A 17,491-nucleotide genomic window follows, 5' to 3' on the forward strand; every position below is an offset into this window, starting at 1 on the left:
CCGGGGCGCGGCCTCGCCGGCGCAGCCGCCCCGCGCAGCGCCCGCGCCCCGCGCAGCGCCCGCGCCCCGCGCAGCATGGAGCGCCGGGTCGCCCGCGAGTTCCGGCACAAGGTAAGAGAGCGGGGAAGTGGGGCCCACGGAGACCCGGCGTCGCTTCCCGGGGCGAGCGCAGGCTGTGGGTAGAGCTGCTCCCCCGCGGCCCGGAGGGAGACGCAGCGCCGGGCTGGGGTACGGCTCCTGGCGCCCCGAGGGCCTGGGGTGGTGCTGCCGGCGCTGCCCGAGGCCGAACGCTGCCTCTGGGCCAGAGTGAGCGACGGGGAAGGGAGAAGCTCGGGCAACTTGGTGCTGCCGTGCCAATGGCGCGGAAAAGCGGCTGGCAGCAGCCTCCCGTGAGAGGGTGGCTGTAAAACTTAAAACCCTTAAAAAGGGAGGAAGAGAAGAGGAAGAACATTCCTCGATGCATGAACTTTTTCAGGGCTTGATACAACTTATTTTATTTTAATATTATGTAAAAAATGTTGCATCCGGCCAGGTTCAGGGAAAGATGAAGCGCAGGTGCTGAAGTCCAGGCCCCGGCAGTCCTGGGCGCTGCCAGGCGGCGCCCAGAAGGCGTCAGTTCCACCTTAACGTTCACGAGTGCAGCTGTGCATGTGCAGTCATGTGCAAATGCACTTGATAGACGGAGCGACTCTCCCTGCCTGGCAAGTCATTGTGTCATTTACCCAGTTAAATACGTGCTCAGCAGAGTTCAAAATTGTATGAGCAAAGTGAGCTCAAAAAGCTCTCTTTAAGGAAAGGAGGGGGAAAATAGTTTATGTGTTTAAGAGATGTTTTTGCATAGCCATTTAGGACTCGATCAGACTAAAGTTTTCAGTATTGTTTTGTGGGGTTTTTGTTTTGTTTTGTTTTTGTCATTTTTTATTTTTTTTTTTGCGGGGGAGGTTGTGATTGGTTTGGGGTTTTTTTGTTTGGTTTGGGTTTTGTTGTCAGCTAGGGAATGGAATTTCTTTGAAGCAGTGTAATGTGTTTTATGGAAGTATGTCCTGGTGATAAAGCCATTAACTGAAGATTTTTTAGAATGAAGTAGAGGGACTGCAGAAAAAAGCACCTGTATAACAAACTGAAGCTCAAAAACATTAAGGACCTGGATACCCCATGGTGATAACTATAGCCATCTAGCAGGTTATTTCTGCCTTGCTATCTATTACTGTATAACTCAACAGTGGTTGTGCAACATACATATAAAGACTCTGTTTCCTAGGCAGATGGTTACTGTCTTGAACTTTAAACCTTTTCCCTTTCATTGCTGCTATAATTCATAAATCATTCTCGTTCCACCCCGATACGTAAGATTTACTGTCAATGTTTGTTGATGCAAATGAGTAAGATGTGTGTCTGAGTGAAAACTTTTCCTGAGTTACAGGACACTGGAACAGGTCTTTTAAGTTATTTTGTATCATCATGCTTCTAGTGGCCTCTGTGTCAATGTTAATGTCTTGGGTACTTACTTTTTCAGTGTCAAAGTAGTGAAAATGCTCAGCCAGAGGATCTAAGTTTCCTCAATGATTTGCCACTTTCATACTATTTTTTTTCTTAGTATTTTTAATCAGTTCTCGCTATCAACCAAGCAGCAATGCAGAATATGTAATATATGCAACTATATTGGCCAGTTCTTCCATTTCCCTCAACAGTTTTTCAAAGGCTGTGTAGCTTAATTAAAACTTTATATTATTCTTTGAAAGCTGACGGTCTGGGCTAGTGCTACAGTAGTGCATTACTGTAATCTGAACTTTTTCCACACCAAAAAAGTGCTTCCCCCACCCCCAACTTCTGTTCTATTGAATAAACTTATATGGATGAGTTATTAGATTTTGTTTCTCTTTTGTGTGTAGGTGCAGGTTTTGTGATGACTCATTAATTTCTATGAAGAGCAGTGCAATTTATATAGTGAGAAATAGAGCGTAAGCAACTCTATTTGCGTTCTAGGATTGTAAATTACGCAACTACTATGAAGATACCCTTAAATAATCACAGAAAGGTTGAGGTTGGAAGCAACCTCTGGAGGCCATCTGCTCCAACCCCTCTGCTCAAGCAGGGCCACCTAGAACAGGATGTCCAGGACTCTGTACAGATGGGTTTTTAATATTCTTCGTTTAAAAGCTGTGAAATCGTCTATCCCATATCTCTACAATTATTTTATTGAGAAATAGATACTAAAATACTTCTGTGATCCAAGCTACTCCATGTCACCACTGATGTTTTTTTCTTTAACATGCAGAAGCATTATCTTTTAGGAATTTTATTAGAGTCAGCTCTTAGAAGCTGTTGATGAGCCTAGGTAAGGTGTATATCTACAGTAAGACTTTGTCCCAAGGAATTAATGAATAAGAAAAATGGCAAGATGTGGAGGTGGCTACAATGAAGTGATAATCAGTGGACTAGAAGGCAACACAATAATGACCTAATTAGAGAGATGGCCCAGGAAGGTTAACCCAGCTGTAGTATTCTGAATATCTAAGAAGTCATTTGGATGTTTGTTTTTGTCAGAGGATGAGGGAGTTGTTGGTGCAGGGTGAGAAGTGCAAGAATCGAACAGGAAGACTGAATGTTGTGTGAGAAGAAATGGTAGAATTTAGACTAGGTGTTAGATATTAATCATCAAATTAGATATGGCCCTCCAGTTCCTGGGAGGGAGTGTGGTTGTGTCCGTCAGCTAGTGTGTCAGAAGAAAAATGTCACGTTGCTACTAGTCACTTTCCTAATCAGAAGAGGTGGTGATGGTTTTGCTCTTTGCTGTGTAGGGTTGATGTGCTAAAACAATTAATATTCTTCATGAGATGCTGTTATACAGTACTTTAGTACTAGGGATTGAGTTCTGTACACCAGAACTGAAGCTGATTTATATGTTGTATTTTTCCCAATGGGGAAGGGAAAATGGGTGTTGGGCTTAGTTTTATATGTATCACCTTGCCTTGACTCTGTGTACAGTATTGGTGAAGCAGTCAGTTTTGATTGCAACCATTTTATTTCCTTTTAAGGCAGACTTTTTCTTCTCTGTTTTGAAATTCACTGTGAATGAGTTGGTTTACCCACTAGTATTGCTGTCAAACCATCTTGTCCGGCATGTAGCTTTTTTGCCTTTAGGTGTTTTTAAAGTATCTTTTTCCAGAGGATATAAGTAATAGAACACCACCTGTATGTGGAGTCCTGCTGGCTAAAAGAGAGCTAAAAGGACAAAAGGATTATGAAGCATGTACTTAATGTAGAGTATAATGCAAACCCAGAAAGAAAGGGCCTTTCTTTAAGTATGCAAATTGGTCCTCAGACTTCATGCTACAGTAATATTAGCCTTTAGGTCAGATGTAAATTGTTTTCCTAAACATTAAGCTTGTTCAAATGTAAAACTAATGTGATGTGACCTCTCATTGCAAGTAAGATCAGTGGGGGTCTCACTGCCACTGAATATAAATTGAACTCATATTTTGGGTTTTTTTTGTTAGTTTTGGGGTTTTTTTTCTCTATTTTACTGTAATTATTCAAGAGTAGGCATAGTAATATGACACGGGTTTAAGTAAATGCGCTATTAGTGGGGGAAGAAAGAATAACTAGCAAGTTCTATCAGTTAAGAGCTGGAGCAAAGAGGAACACAAGTGTAGCAGTTTGCATAATTTTAGAAGTGAGATCCTGAAATCAGTAGTTTGGATGACAGAATATAGGTTATAATCGTTTCAGTGTAGTGGTTTTATCTGTGACAGCATGTGCTATATTAATGAATGGCCAAAAAGGTTTCTGAAAACATTTATTCAACAGTACAGTAATTATCAGGTAAGGCAAATACGATATTATTGTAGTAATATTACTGCCAAGGGGAAATTTAGCACACAGAATATATCAGTATTTACCACCTTGTCCAACTGTTGTAATATTAATTTTAGAAAGTCTTGTTATAAATTTCACATTGTGAGGTAATTGCAAAAAGTGTTTATCTTTAAAAAAAAAACACCCACACCAAAAAAGGTCTTTCCCTATTGAAATCTTTGTTCTGTGGTATAAGAATTTGTGAAAGCCTTTTATGTTTAATATTTGTGGCTATTTAGTCAAAGACTTACAATAATGTCCTTGGGTTTTCAGGTTAATCTACTAATTGACAATGAAGCTGAGAAAGATTACCTTTATGATGTGCTGCGGATGTACCACCAGTAAGATCTAGCTTTATATATGTTTGTGTAGAATTTTACTGATGCTTTTAAATGTAAAGAGTGAATATTCAAGATTTTAAGTTGTCTGTCTTTATGCTACCAGAAAAGTAGTTGAAGTAATAGTTTTTATTCTGTTTAATGAAGTCTTATACTTTTACAACATAGCCTGCAGACAAGGAGGGAGCATGTTTCTAATAACCCATAATGTTACTTTGGTTATATGACTTTGCAGTTTTCTAAAAGCCTTTAGTGGATTTGTGTTGGGGGGCGGGAAAGCACCTGGATGATAAACCTGCTCTTAGGAAACAGGAAGAGTGTGTTAACCAAATTCATTACTATTTTGAGATAGTGCTTATTTATTTGCAACAAGGGTTTTCATTGAGTTTGCTCTCAAGACTTTTGCTAACTACTCAGGTAAAGATTTGCAACTGTTTGATCTGAAAGCTGAAAATATTTAATCTGGGAATCTGTTTGGCATGTTTAACAACTCTGGATTATTATGACATAATGGGAGAAAAATGGTAAGGTGATAGTCCTATTTTCAACCCTTTTTCTGAAGTGATTTAAACCACAGTTGCTTATGACCTATATAATTTCAAATGAGATCAGTGTCTGATCCATTGTTTTTCAAGGAAGATGAGAATGTATTTTCCACTCATCGTAGACAAGTGGCTCCGATAGACTTTGTTTCCATTCATATCTTAATTAATAGCGTCTCAGCTGAGTGAAATGTAGATGTTTCCATTTGATGTTTGCACTGAGCTATACTTATGGGTGTATTCAGCTGCATATCTGATTGTTTCACTCAGGTCTGTCTAATTGCTTTTCCATTCATAAAGCCTGTTGTTTGGAAAGCCTGTTGTTTGGTTGCTCTTAATTATTTAAAATCTTCTTGCAGCTGCAAAATTAACAATGTCTGTAGTACTTTCCTTCAGTTTCCAAAATAGCAATGACTTGAACAAAATTTCCAATATCTCTGTGAATATGTTGACGATGTATCACTTTTTTTAATACATTATTAAGTATACCAGGGCAAAAATATGTGCAGTTGCTCTTGGAGTTAACATTTAATGTCTGCTTCACTGTGAATAGTGTTTCCAAAAGTATTTGACCTCTAAATCCTATGTAATATGCATTCCTGATCTGTATTTTCTGTGTATATGCCTCAGAAATATTGTATGCCAGAAAATGTAAATTATAAGAGTGGGAACAGCAAATAATATAGACTAAGTTTAACTGGATGTTGTGTAGGAAAACTCCACTGAATCTTAGGGAGCTGTTACTCCACTCTTGCAGCTGGGCAATGAAGTAGCAGAAAATGTACTAGACTTACACCTATCTCAGTGCTGACAGTATCAGGGAGACTACTTTGCATAGCTCTCATGAAATAGATGTCCACAGCAGTTTAATTTCTGTAAATTTTGTTTATTGGTTCATGTCCCTTCAATTTTGATAGGAAAAAAACCCTTAAAACTTAAACTAAGTCTTTGCTCAAGCTACTAAGTGTCATGACTTTTTTTGTGGATCGAAACAGTTTATCAGTCCCCTAAGCTCGGGAGAGGAAGGAGCTCGTAGCCTAGATTCACTTAGAAGGGTTGCTAACTAGTAAGGAGATGTAAGTCTACTAGGCAGGTATATCTGTCTGGAAAGTTATTTCCAAAAGGTTCCATAAAACTTTTGGGAACTCTGAGAATGATATTAGAGATGTCATCTATAACAGTGATGTGCATGACCCTAAAAGATAAAGGCAATATATAGGAGATTTCAGTTATTTTGAAAGAGGTAGTTGTTATTCCTCTTTGCTTACAGAAGGCTTTCTTTCTCGGAGGCTATTTTGCTTTGGTTAAACCAATAGCTACATAACTTTTTTAGTCAGTTGAAGGGACATGAATTTTCAAGCCACAGGTACAGCAAGTTATTAAATGATGCTTTGTGTTGGTGTGTTGATTACCTGTGCCTGTTTTCTCACTGTGTTTTTTTAGATCTATGAATCTCCCAGTGCTTGTGGGGGACCTAAAACTGGTGATTAATGAACCAAGCAGGTTGCCTCTCTTTGATGCTATCCGCCCACTTATCCCATTAAAACACCAGGTGGAATATGATCAGCTTACACCCAAAAGATCACGGTAAGAGAATGCAGAGCAATGCAGCTAACTTAAATACAAGCAGGAAATACTGACTGAGTTCTCAGTTACATTCCAAGTAAAATATCGGTAACCTGAATGTAGAGCTGGGCATAATTTTTTTTTTTACTTTTACTGTATTTGCTAGAAGTACAGTCTTGAGTACCTGAAATGGTTTGACAAATAGTTTAATCTAGTAAAAGCAGTGTGAGTCAAAACCAATGCTTTCCAGGTGAAACAATCTTTTCTCATTTTTCCTGAATTTTGTAATAATAAAAGTAATTTCTTATAGCTGTAATCTTCTAGAAGCAGACAGCTTTGATGATTGCAGATGTCTTTTCTTATGAAAAATACTCAATGGGTTTAGCTAACACATAGCCATCCAAACTTCAGTCAACTTGCTTTTTTTCATGCCTAAATGTTTTAAGAGAAAAATAATGTGTAACTTTCATATAAAACATTATTGCCACAGTGTGTTATGCAGCTGAACAGTCAAGTATTGCCCATTTTTGCAGAAAGCTGAAAGAAGTGAGATTGGATCGTTTGCATCCTGAAGGGCTTGGAATAAGTGTGAGAGGTGGAGTGGAATTTGGCTGTGGCCTCTTCATCTCCCAGTTAGTTAAAGGAGGACAGGCAGACAATGTTGGACTTCAGGTAAGAAAATTATATTCATGGCTGCTACGCTGCAGAAAGCCTTTTGCTATAATGTTAGGGAAGCAATCAGTAAGAATTGTTCTTTAATATTTAGAGATAGCTATTGCTAAGGTGCTTTTTGTCTCTTGTAATAAAATTCATAAAATATGTAAGTCAATGCAATAGTAAATACCATTATACCAATGGTGAATCAAGTTATTAAATTTGGTCTTTTCTTTTCACCAATTCTAATGATATATAAACCTTTTTTTAATATTTGGGATATGATAATTTTTGAAGATAAAAGGGCTTTCTGGAGTGTCTGTAGTTCATAAGCAACAGTTAAATGTAAGCAGGTAGAAAGACAGATCTCGAACTAGACTGTAGGAGAGTGTTTAAGCTGCCAAATTTTGATTAAATGTAAAACAGAGCAATTCCATCTTGCACAGGTAAAACCTGTGTAATGAAGAGTTTATTTGAACTTCATACATCAATCGTGAGGGTTTTGGTTTATGGAATGGAAGTACATAAAAGAACATATTTTTAACCATTTCCAGCAATTCTTTGTACTGCATAGAATTGCACTTTCCGTGATTAAATTTTAGATAGATGAACTGTAACAAGATTGGCAAAAATAATCACTTTTTTTTTCTATATCAGTACTTACGCAGTTTGCATTAATGAAGTTTTGGGTGTTTGGTTTTTGTGAATATATATATCTTAGTCAAGAGAGAAGTGAACAATTACTATGGCAATTGTCTGCATCTTTGTATGCTTTTGCAGCTGGTGAGGTATATTAAAGGTCTGTGTTTCTGAGTAGAAATGCTGATGTGCCTGGCCAACTTCAGTTTGTCAAGCGTGACTAGTTGCCCAAGTATTGATGTTTAAGGATTATTCTTAATACTAGTCTAAAATGTATTAGACTGGCATGATTCATGCAGTGTTTAATGTAATGTGTTTTGTAGATATGCTTCAGTGTAATCCCACAACTCTCCTAGATAAAAAAAAGAAAAGCTTTGTCAACAAGGCAGTCAAAGTTAGGCTACCATATTTGTACAATTGATGCTAAGAGCCTGCTAAAATATAAATAAGTGTTCCTCTCTGTGTTTGCATGCATGTGCCCTTTTGTTTGTGTATTCATATCTATATATCCCATTCTCTAATTCAGAATCACTATTGAATTAGTCCCATCTTCAGGCAGCCTGCTCTGGACAGGCACATGACTGGCTCCCTGGATGCTTGTAGAAGCTCCCTCTTAGAGCAGAACCACAAATTCAGGGAATACACCCCCACAAAATCTGTATTTAGTTAGAATTGAGTGCGTGGCACAGGACACCATAAACACCATGCTGGATGTGGTGGTAGCCTACTTTTAACATGGGATTTGTCAGTGGGTAACTCCAGAAAAGGACTTTGATGCACCCTCCCTGAGTTTGCACTACAAAGGCTTGTGTGCCTTGTGCACTGCATTACTCAGTGAGAACAAGAAGTGTAGATAAAAGAGTTGTTCCTGGATTGTGATCAGCTCAGTAGTGAGATTCTGGCTGCATCCCTCCTCCACTGCTAGAAAACTGAGAAAAAGACAAAGACCAGCCACTCATGGCTTTTGAAAACATCTACTGGAAGATACTGGAAGGCATTAATGTTGCTGAGCAATAAAGGATTTAATAGCTACTGTCTTAAACTGTCATGCTAGTACATTCATCTTAATGCTGTGTTGCAGCTCTGCTTCTCTGGTTGTTTCAGAATAATGTTTTGACACAATCAGTAGATAAGGAGTTATGCACAAGTGTTGTAAGGATGTCAATTTTCATTTTTTTCTCAGTATGCAAAAAGGCCCTCCTGGCTTTCTGTGGCTGAGGCCATCGTACTACGTGTTGGTGACAGCGAATGGGATTGTAAAGGATCTTTTGGGCTGGGTTGTAAGAATTGTATTGCAGCTCTGAACATGGTCAGAGTTTGGCAGTCCAAGTAGGGACAATAAGGGGGGAAATATGGTTGAGATTGACTATGAATTTGTTAGAGTTAAATTATATGTATTAACAGGGACAGATGGTGCTTTGAAGCTCATGTAACTGCCTGACTTGTGTTTTTTTGATATGTGGTGTTAAAGCTCAGCATAAAGTGCTGTCATAATAGGTAGCACTAGGCACTTTCTGAACCCCACTGAATAACAAGACCTGACAGGCAGCCCGTTGTTCTAAATTGCTGTCTCACAGTAAAGCCAACTGCTTCTGAAATTTCACCCACCTGCTTTATTTAACTAAAACCCTACACATTTTCTATTCCAGAAATACTGTCTGAGAAAGGTATAATGATCTTGTATTATACCATCAGTTTTATATCCTGTTGCTTTTTTAAAAAATTCAGATTCATTTTGCATGATTTCTCTTTGAAGTAGTTACCAAGTTACGTTAAAATGATGGAATAATCATGAAGGCTTACTGAGGCATTTGTTGTTTTGACCCTTTTTTAACTACAGTTTCTCTAAAAGGCAAGTGTTTTGTCCTTTCATGAAGAAATGTACTTTTTTTTTTTTTGGTCTGCTTTCTGATAGTTATGTCTGTGGGGATTCTGCTGAATACAAAGAGATGGAGATTGATACAAGTGATGAGAGTAGAACTAGTATACAGAATGAGAAATTTGAAACAGTGATGATGCTGTGTAAAAACCTTCAATTTCCTGGAAGCACTAAATATTATATTTCTTACGTTAAGTTACAAATAATAGGCGTTTTACTTGGGAAAAGTTAGGTTTGCAGCTTTTCTTTTGAAAGTCCATCTCCCTGTTTCGTAGGGAAGGGGAAAATGATATATAACAAAATAATAGTTACTGTTTTACTCTGTCGTGCAGACTTTTATTTCTACTGCTTCTGATTCAGAAGGTTGGTGTACAGTGATACCAGTACAAAAGTAACAAAATATAGGAAAACAACTATTAATTATTTCAGGGTATGGACACTTTTAAGCAGGAAAAGCTGTTCAAGTGTCCTAAAGAGCAGCAGTTTGTTACATGCTTATGTCACCCATAGTTCAGCCTAGACTGGGGTATTTCTGAAGGACCATCAGTTGTGCATTGCCAATCAATAACAGGAATGTCATTAGGATGAGTGAAGAGTACTAGATTGTCATTTTGTTTCATTTCTAAAGTTCAGGCAAGAGGAGTATTAAAAACATCTATATGGGAAAAGCTCGTTCCCATCTGGGAGGAAAAAAAATGTTTTTGGCTGCATTTATAATTTTGTGTGTACCTCTTAGGGAGATGATATAATACTAACAGATATGACTTGCTTAGTGAATGATGACATCCTCAGAGCAACACTAGTTGTTATGATACAGAAACTGTATGGAGACTCACAAATGGCACTGCTATTTGCAGTCCTAAAACTGGGATGCTTCTATGTATTATGGCATTGCAGTTAATAACAATAGGTTAGGTTACCCTTTTAAAAAGCTGGGTTTGTGCAAATCCCAGGCTCCACTGTCTGGTTGTAGCCCACATGATGTGGAAGATGTGAGTAAAGGAGGAATCTTCAACTAAACTGAAAACAAAGAAAAAATCCCCACCACCAACAAATATGTAAGATCAACATAAAAGTCTGGGTAGATCAAATGAGGTCAACATTGCATACTTGAAGTTAAATAGTTATACACAAATTTCTGGTATTTTTACAAGTGAATAATCCAGAGAGTGGCCAGAGATGGGAACAGTGAAAGCTTTTTGAGCACTTTACTATTGAGGAACTCAACCTTTCTTTGAAAAGTGGAGGTAATTCGCTTTCCTACCATTTCCTAGAATAGGCAGCAGAAACCCAAATAAGCTGATTGTTCTTATGTTTTGTAGAGGATATTGAGTGTTTATGCACAGTACTGCAAGTCTGACTTATCTCTGAGCCATTTTGCTTCTCGGCAATAGAGTCACATTGCCAGTGCTAACCCCAGTCCTCAAAATGCATTAATTACAATGAATTTCCTGAAGCATCAAGAGCAATGGAACAGCTGTAGACTGAAGTCTTGGTTTGGGGGTGAGGAACTAGCTTAGAGTTTATCAGGGGAAAGAGGATTGCGATGGCATGGCTGCCAGGCCTGTGAGGTGGGTGAATGGATGTGGTTTTGAACGTTCGGAAGAAGTTGCTTAAGTGAGTTCTCTTAAGTGAGAACTATTACAGGTGTGACACTAAACTGCAGACCGCATGTGTTTTTCCTTGTCTGATTCTGCATTTTTTACCACAGGTTGTATGTTCAAAAGCCTTCAGCACTGAACTATTTCTGCTCTTATTAAAGATCATATTAAAAAACTGACTTAAGTGAAAACAATCAAGTTTTTAGGTGTCCGGCAAATTGCATGCAGGCCATTGCCCTGGGTGAGATTTTTGGATGTCCAGCAGGTGGAGCAGCAGTCCCACTGGTTGGGGCTGGGGACCGCAGTCCTTTTCTGCCTCTACAAATGTATTCTCTCCAGCAGGACGGTCATCTATTGCATTTGCTTTGCTTTTGTAGTATTCTGATGCTGTGTTGGGTCAGATAGAAATCTTTAGGTTCAGTGGAGAGGAAACTGCGCTACATGAGCTATGCCGGTACAGTACACGTGTTGTTAATGTTTTGTGTGCTTTTGTAGAGCGTAAAGCACTTCCCAGAGTAGAAAAGTTTGTGAGAGAAGAGAAAAAGATAAGCGGGTGGTTTGTTGGTTTGTTGTTTATTGGTTTGGGGTTTTTTTAGCTAAACGGATCACAGTAGGAAGATTCAATGATATTACGTGTGGAAAATGGCAGGAGATGGTGGCATGCCCAATGTACTGACACCCAAGGGTAGACCTGTCAGTGTGTGTTAATGTGACAGTGTCTAAGACATAGGCCATATTGAGGAATTTCCACTTCCACTCCCTCCTCTCACATAATTGTGGTGATGCAAATTTAGGCTTTTGGTGCTGATATGTGCAGTGCCAGAGGAGAAGACTCCAGCTGTGCTCATTTTTTCCCTTTGCTTGTCAGCAAGGTACAAGGAAGCTAGTCCTCAGTAAGCTAGACTGTGCCGCCTTGGCTTTTTTTCAGGCTTTTTTCAGGCTTTTTTTGGGCACTGCTTAGGGGTTGTAGTAGGGTGACAGTACCATATTCTCAACCATAGTGTATGATGAGTTACTGCTGTGAAACACTTGAAAAACCTGTCACACGAGTAGCACCCAATTTTGCAACTAATGTATATGTTCCAAGAAGACTTAAGCTACTGCGCCTCAGAATAAGCATTCATTATGCTAGTACATGATTATTGTAATTAATCAGATGTTGCACCTGAAATGGAGGTAAATTCCATTAAACTAATGCATTCCTCTGAATCCAGAATCAGGCAGAGTAATATGACCAAGTTTAGTTTCCTACTGATCAAAACAGTTAAGAAGGTATCTTAGAGAACATACGGTAAAAGCAAACTTAAGCTGCTGAAGAATAAAGGAAGAAAATCACTCCACGATTATTTGAGTTGGAATATGGACATATGTATTGAAGGTAGTCTGTGGAGTACAAGTCTGATGTGTAGAGACTCACTTTTATGCTTTCCACTAGATACTATTTATAAAATTGTTATTTGGCCATTAATCTGCCCTTTTAATATTAAAGTCCAAACAAATACAGGTAAATCTGATCTGGGCATTACCTGAAATTAGTATTCAGGACTCAACATTATCAAACCTTTGCATCAAAATGATTGCTAGATTGCATCATTGCTTAAAAAATTTTTAACAGTTATTCAGAATTTAGTTTTTCTTCTCCCTTTCATTTTTGAGGTTGGAGATGAGATAGTTCGTATAAATGGATATTCCATTTCGTCATGCACACACGAAGAAGTCATAAACCTCATTCGTACAAAGAAAATAGTGTCCATAAAAGTAAGACGTAAGTAACATCAGAAAATCACCTGTATCACTAAAGGTTGCTGTTAATGAATAGCTGTAAATCTGTAGAAAGTGTTACTTCACGGAGTATTTTTCTTTTTCAGATATTGGCATGATACCTGTCAAAAGGTAATGGTATTTAATCTGAAAACAAATTAGATTATTCATTTTTACATAGACTCTTCAATATCCAAAGAACCTCTGTGTTTATCTGTATATTTGAAAATATGTGAATGGATGTCTCTCTAGCTGATTAAAATATCACGTCCTTTGTGATAAACAGGCAGGTGTCTTGTTTAATGAATCTGACCTTTTATGCCAGTTGCCTACTTAATTGAACCAAATTCTGTTTCCTCATTATTTGTGAATATTACCTGGAAATTTCATTATCAATGTACTTAGCTTAACAGAGAGCTCCACTGCTTCTCTATGTACATAACTTTTGCTTCAGAGCTTAGAAGTATTTCAAATTATTGTCATCTTCCAAGTTTTGTTTAAACTTTAAGTGGAATACTTGAGAAATGTTGATGACAGGAGGTGTGGCTCTGCATAGGCAGTTATAGAAGGTCTTCAAGTAGTTATGATTATTTTCAGTCTTTCTTAGTTTCCCAAAATAGTTCCACTTGAAGAGGTTTTCTCAATTTTATGTTTGACCAGCTTTACTAGCCTAAATAATTCTATGCTTCTTTGATGTTCTATTTAAATTGCTGGAAAATAAACCAGTTGTAAACGGTATCCAAAGGAACTTGTGGATGCAAAATAGGAGGCCACATTCCAAAGTAGGTTCTTGAATACATTCACATTTATTTTGTCCCCATTATTTTAAATTACTTTTTTTCTTTCCAGTTCAGCAGACGAACCCCTTAAATGGCAATATGTGGACCAGTTTGTGTCGGGCTCTGGGGTAAGCAATTGATATTTTATTAAGATGTCTTCTGGGAAATCTGTAATGGTTTTGAAACACTTTCTCTTCTGACCTTATCACAGAAGTTATTGTATGTATTTCTATGATGCAACATCTTGTTACAAGTGTTCTGGGAGAAACATCTTTTGTGATATGAAATGCTTCTAGAATCATCAGGTAAGGAAAGGGCAGGATAGAACTGAAATATCTTTTATTCATTAATTGGTACTTCATTTTGGTTGAGCTTATTAACTTATAAGGCTATAGTTCTACTATATAAATCTTTAACAGATTATTTAGCTCCTTTTAGCTATATTAGTGGAGGAATGACAGGTATGAATGCAAGTGATTTCTATGGGTTGCTGCAACGAAAAGAGAGACAACAATTACTGTTCTTTTGCTTCCGGGAAGGGAGACTTGGTTAAATAGTGAGCACTGCCATGTATTTTTCCAGCTCTTTTGTCAGGAAACATCTAAATTATTATTTTGCCATATCACTTTCCTCTAATTGTACTTCACCATTTTTTGAAGACAAAGTTTGACTATTTAAACAGTCTTCTCCAAAAGAAAGATAAGTTCAGTCTTTCACCTCAGCCCTGCAGCTCCACTGATACGATTGTTCTTCACATTCATCTCCAGCAGGACCTTGGAGGAATCTTATTTTGATGTTGGCAGGGTTTGATCCTGGCTTCATGAAGTTTTATAGTAGCCTTGATATGAGTTCAACAGAGTAACACCTGTAGCATTTTTTGATCCCCCTACAGGAAGGAAAGGGCAGTGTTGCTGGTCTTGCCTCTTCTGGAGGGAGAGACAATAAAGAAAAGAAAGTCTTCATTAGCTTGATTGGTACAAAAGGCATGGGATGCAGGTGGGTACATGTTTCTTATTTAATGTCACTGGTATGTTAAATGAAAGATCCAAGGCAGTTATTTCCATCCTTTATTGATAGGATATCAGGAAAACAGAGATCCATACTGGATCTAGAAGGTAAACTGGAACAGGAGGATATCTGTGGCACACATTATATATTATTAGACAAAGCATAAATACCTGTGTTACAAGTTCTGACTTAAAAACAAAAAAAAATTTTTAAATTTAAAAATAAGAGCAGGCTGAAAGTGACATAACGCAAGTTGTCATGGAATTGGAGCTTTTAAATGCTTTTGCATTTTAAATTACTTTTAAATGCTGCTCTGTGATGTAGCAAGTTCCAGCACTGTCCAGTGTCCGGTTCACTCCCTGAACTTAGGCTGCTTTCTGTGACCTTTTTCAGAACTGAGAAGCCATCACACAGCTATATCTAGTTCCTAAAAGTAATGTTAAATTTGCAAGATCTTTAGAAATATGAACAGATGCTTCTCAGACCCCTGCCATCGTAGCTAGTTATGGTGATTTTGGGGTAGAAGGGATATTGTAGCATTCCTTACATATTTGGGAATGTATAGCTGAAGTTACCAAGATTGAACTGCACAGAATATTTTCTAAAGCATAAGTTTTCTTTCGTGTTATTTGGAAAATCTGAAGGTTTTTAAAAAATTATTTGCAAACCTGGAGGGGTGGTTCAACATCACCTACTGGACACATTATCTACAAAAACCATTTGGGCCTGACTTAGACTGCACCTTAAAGTTTCCAGGCTAAATATTGGCCCCTGGTTGAAATATCCTTCTTGCCTCTAATAAATAATCCTGAAAAATAACATTGTATTATACCTATGTTATACTGCAGTTCAGTGAGTAAAAGGGCAAGCAATTACTAATCCTTCATTGTGTTACATGCTTGCTTTCCAATGTCATTAGTGTCCCAGTCCCTTAGACAATGTAGGCCAGTATACTATGTTAGTTTCAACATGTAAGGAAAAATCCATAATCTTGAATATTTTTCTTCTTTTTCTTAAATCACAGTTTTGTGCTGTAAAGGACAGAAAAGTAGGATGATAAATCATTGTGCTGGCAAATTTTGGTCTTTCAGAGTAGGCTAATACCACAGAAACATTCTCTAATAGGAAGCAAATTATGAGAAAATAACTAAGAGTTCGCACTGTATTACACTGTATTATTCTATAAATATCATCTTATGAATGTTTGGTTTTTGTATTACACCAGTATTTCCAGTGGCCCAACACAAAAACCAGGCATTTTTATCAGCAATGTTAAGCCAGGTTCTCTTTCAGCAGAGGTGGGCTTAGAGGTAAGTATGCGACCTTCCAAGGTAGGTATCACAAGGAAATCTTGTTTGGTGTTTACTACTTCAAGGATTCTGGACCACTGTAAAGTCACTAGCTGTGGGGTTTTTTTTCCCATGCGAAAGAAATACAGTTTCTTTACATTTCAAATGAAGTGAGTTTCCTAAATTTTAAGAACATGAGATGTGCCCTCCTGGGTCAGACCAATTGAGCTCAGTATTCTGTCTCAGACAGTGGCAACAGGAAATGCTAATATGGGAGGATGTGCAGGCCTGCCAGGCTTCTGCTCTCTTCCCCTTGTACTCTGCCAGTACCCATGATTATTGTATTAAGGATGTTAGAGAGTATATATTTTCCTGTTCTCATTTAATATATGTACTAATTTAGTATCTGTACTAAAATTTGGATTAACTTCTTTAGGTTGGTGATCAGATTGTTGAGGTAAATGGAGTGGACTTTTCTAATGTGGATCATAAAGAGGTATGATCAAGTCTTCCCAATTCCCTGAATACATCATTGTCAGCTTATTAAACATCTGTCTGATTTTCCTGGCTGCAAAAAATACATTTTCATATCAGCCTACTTAACCAGAGTTGTGGTGTAATGAACATGGGAATCTGGAGATTTCAATACCTACCACCCGGTTTAAGTCTAGTGGGTCTTCTGGAAATTCCAGCTTTGACAACCAGCATCTTTCAACCTGTTTATACAGGCCTTTTATAACTTAATTCAGACTGATTTTTGTTTTGTTTCAATTCGCAGGCTGTCAGAGTGCTCAAAAGCAGTCGTACTTTGACTATCTCTGTGGTAGCAGGCGCAGTAAGTAGTTACTAAAAGCAGAACATTTGTCAAAATTAGTATGTGGGCAAATAAATGGTAAAAATAAATAGATAAGAAGTAAAGCTGTGTTTCATTATAATGTCTATACCACTAAGCTCTGTCAAACCAGGGCAGTGTTGAATGGCTTTTAATTATTCTATTGATAACTATCCACAGTATTCTCAAATAAGAGAGTTTTATGACTGTGGGCCAGTGCAAAAATGTTCCCTTGACAAGGAATGGAAATTAACTTTCTTGCAATGGTTTCTCATATTTGAGAGCTTCTGTACAAATAGGTAGCTGCTTCTGCTGGATCATGAAAGGTGAATTGGAGTGAATTAATTTTGCCTAATGAATAGCTGATGTCTTAGTCTTATTCCAAATTAATTCCTTGTGTAGCTGTTCATCTGATCTCTTTAGTGTATCAACACATTGAAAATTGTTCAATTTTCCATTTCCACTGTTTTGTGCAACAGAACTATGTGCCTTTGGGGCCTAATCTAAATCCAGCTGAAATTAATTAAATCTTTCCACTGACTTCAGTGTGGCTTTCAATAAATGCTTTAATGTTTTTGCTGCTTTAATCCTTCATATAGTAAAAAGTATAGTTACATACAAGAGTATACTCAAGTTCCATAGACTAATCAAAGATGGTATTTTCTAATTGCCTTGCAACTGAATTAAATTGGGAAAACAAGATTTAATAAATCATTTCAGTTATTTCCTAAGGGCTCATGTATAC

At 37.8% G+C, this 17,491-nt stretch overlaps 1 protein-coding gene across 2 annotated transcripts in view; it reads left to right on the forward strand.

Annotated features, from left to right (window-relative positions):
- Positions 1 to 17,491, forward strand: part of USH1C (USH1 protein network component harmonin) — a 51,799-nt gene continuing 34,308 nt past the window's right edge. For both annotated transcript variants that reach the window (XM_064452610.1, XM_064452612.1), the window contains exons 1-11: positions 1 to 111; positions 4,132 to 4,199; positions 6,182 to 6,325; positions 6,838 to 6,976; positions 12,734 to 12,842; positions 12,946 to 12,970; positions 13,688 to 13,745; positions 14,510 to 14,613; positions 15,851 to 15,935; positions 16,351 to 16,410; positions 16,693 to 16,749. In XM_064452610.1, the coding sequence (XP_064308680.1) occupies positions 76 to 111; positions 4,132 to 4,199; positions 6,182 to 6,325; positions 6,838 to 6,976; positions 12,734 to 12,842; positions 12,946 to 12,970; positions 13,688 to 13,745; positions 14,510 to 14,613; positions 15,851 to 15,935; positions 16,351 to 16,410; positions 16,693 to 16,749 (885 nt within the window). In that variant the 5' untranslated portion in view covers positions 1 to 75. The remainder of the gene's footprint in view (positions 112 to 4,131; positions 4,200 to 6,181; positions 6,326 to 6,837; positions 6,977 to 12,733; positions 12,843 to 12,945; positions 12,971 to 13,687; positions 13,746 to 14,509; positions 14,614 to 15,850; positions 15,936 to 16,350; positions 16,411 to 16,692; positions 16,750 to 17,491) is intronic.

Source organism: Phalacrocorax carbo, chromosome 5, assembly GCF_963921805.1.
Source record: "Phalacrocorax carbo chromosome 5, bPhaCar2.1, whole genome shotgun sequence".
Classification (NCBI taxonomy): Eukaryota; Metazoa; Chordata; class Aves; order Suliformes; family Phalacrocoracidae; genus Phalacrocorax; species Phalacrocorax carbo.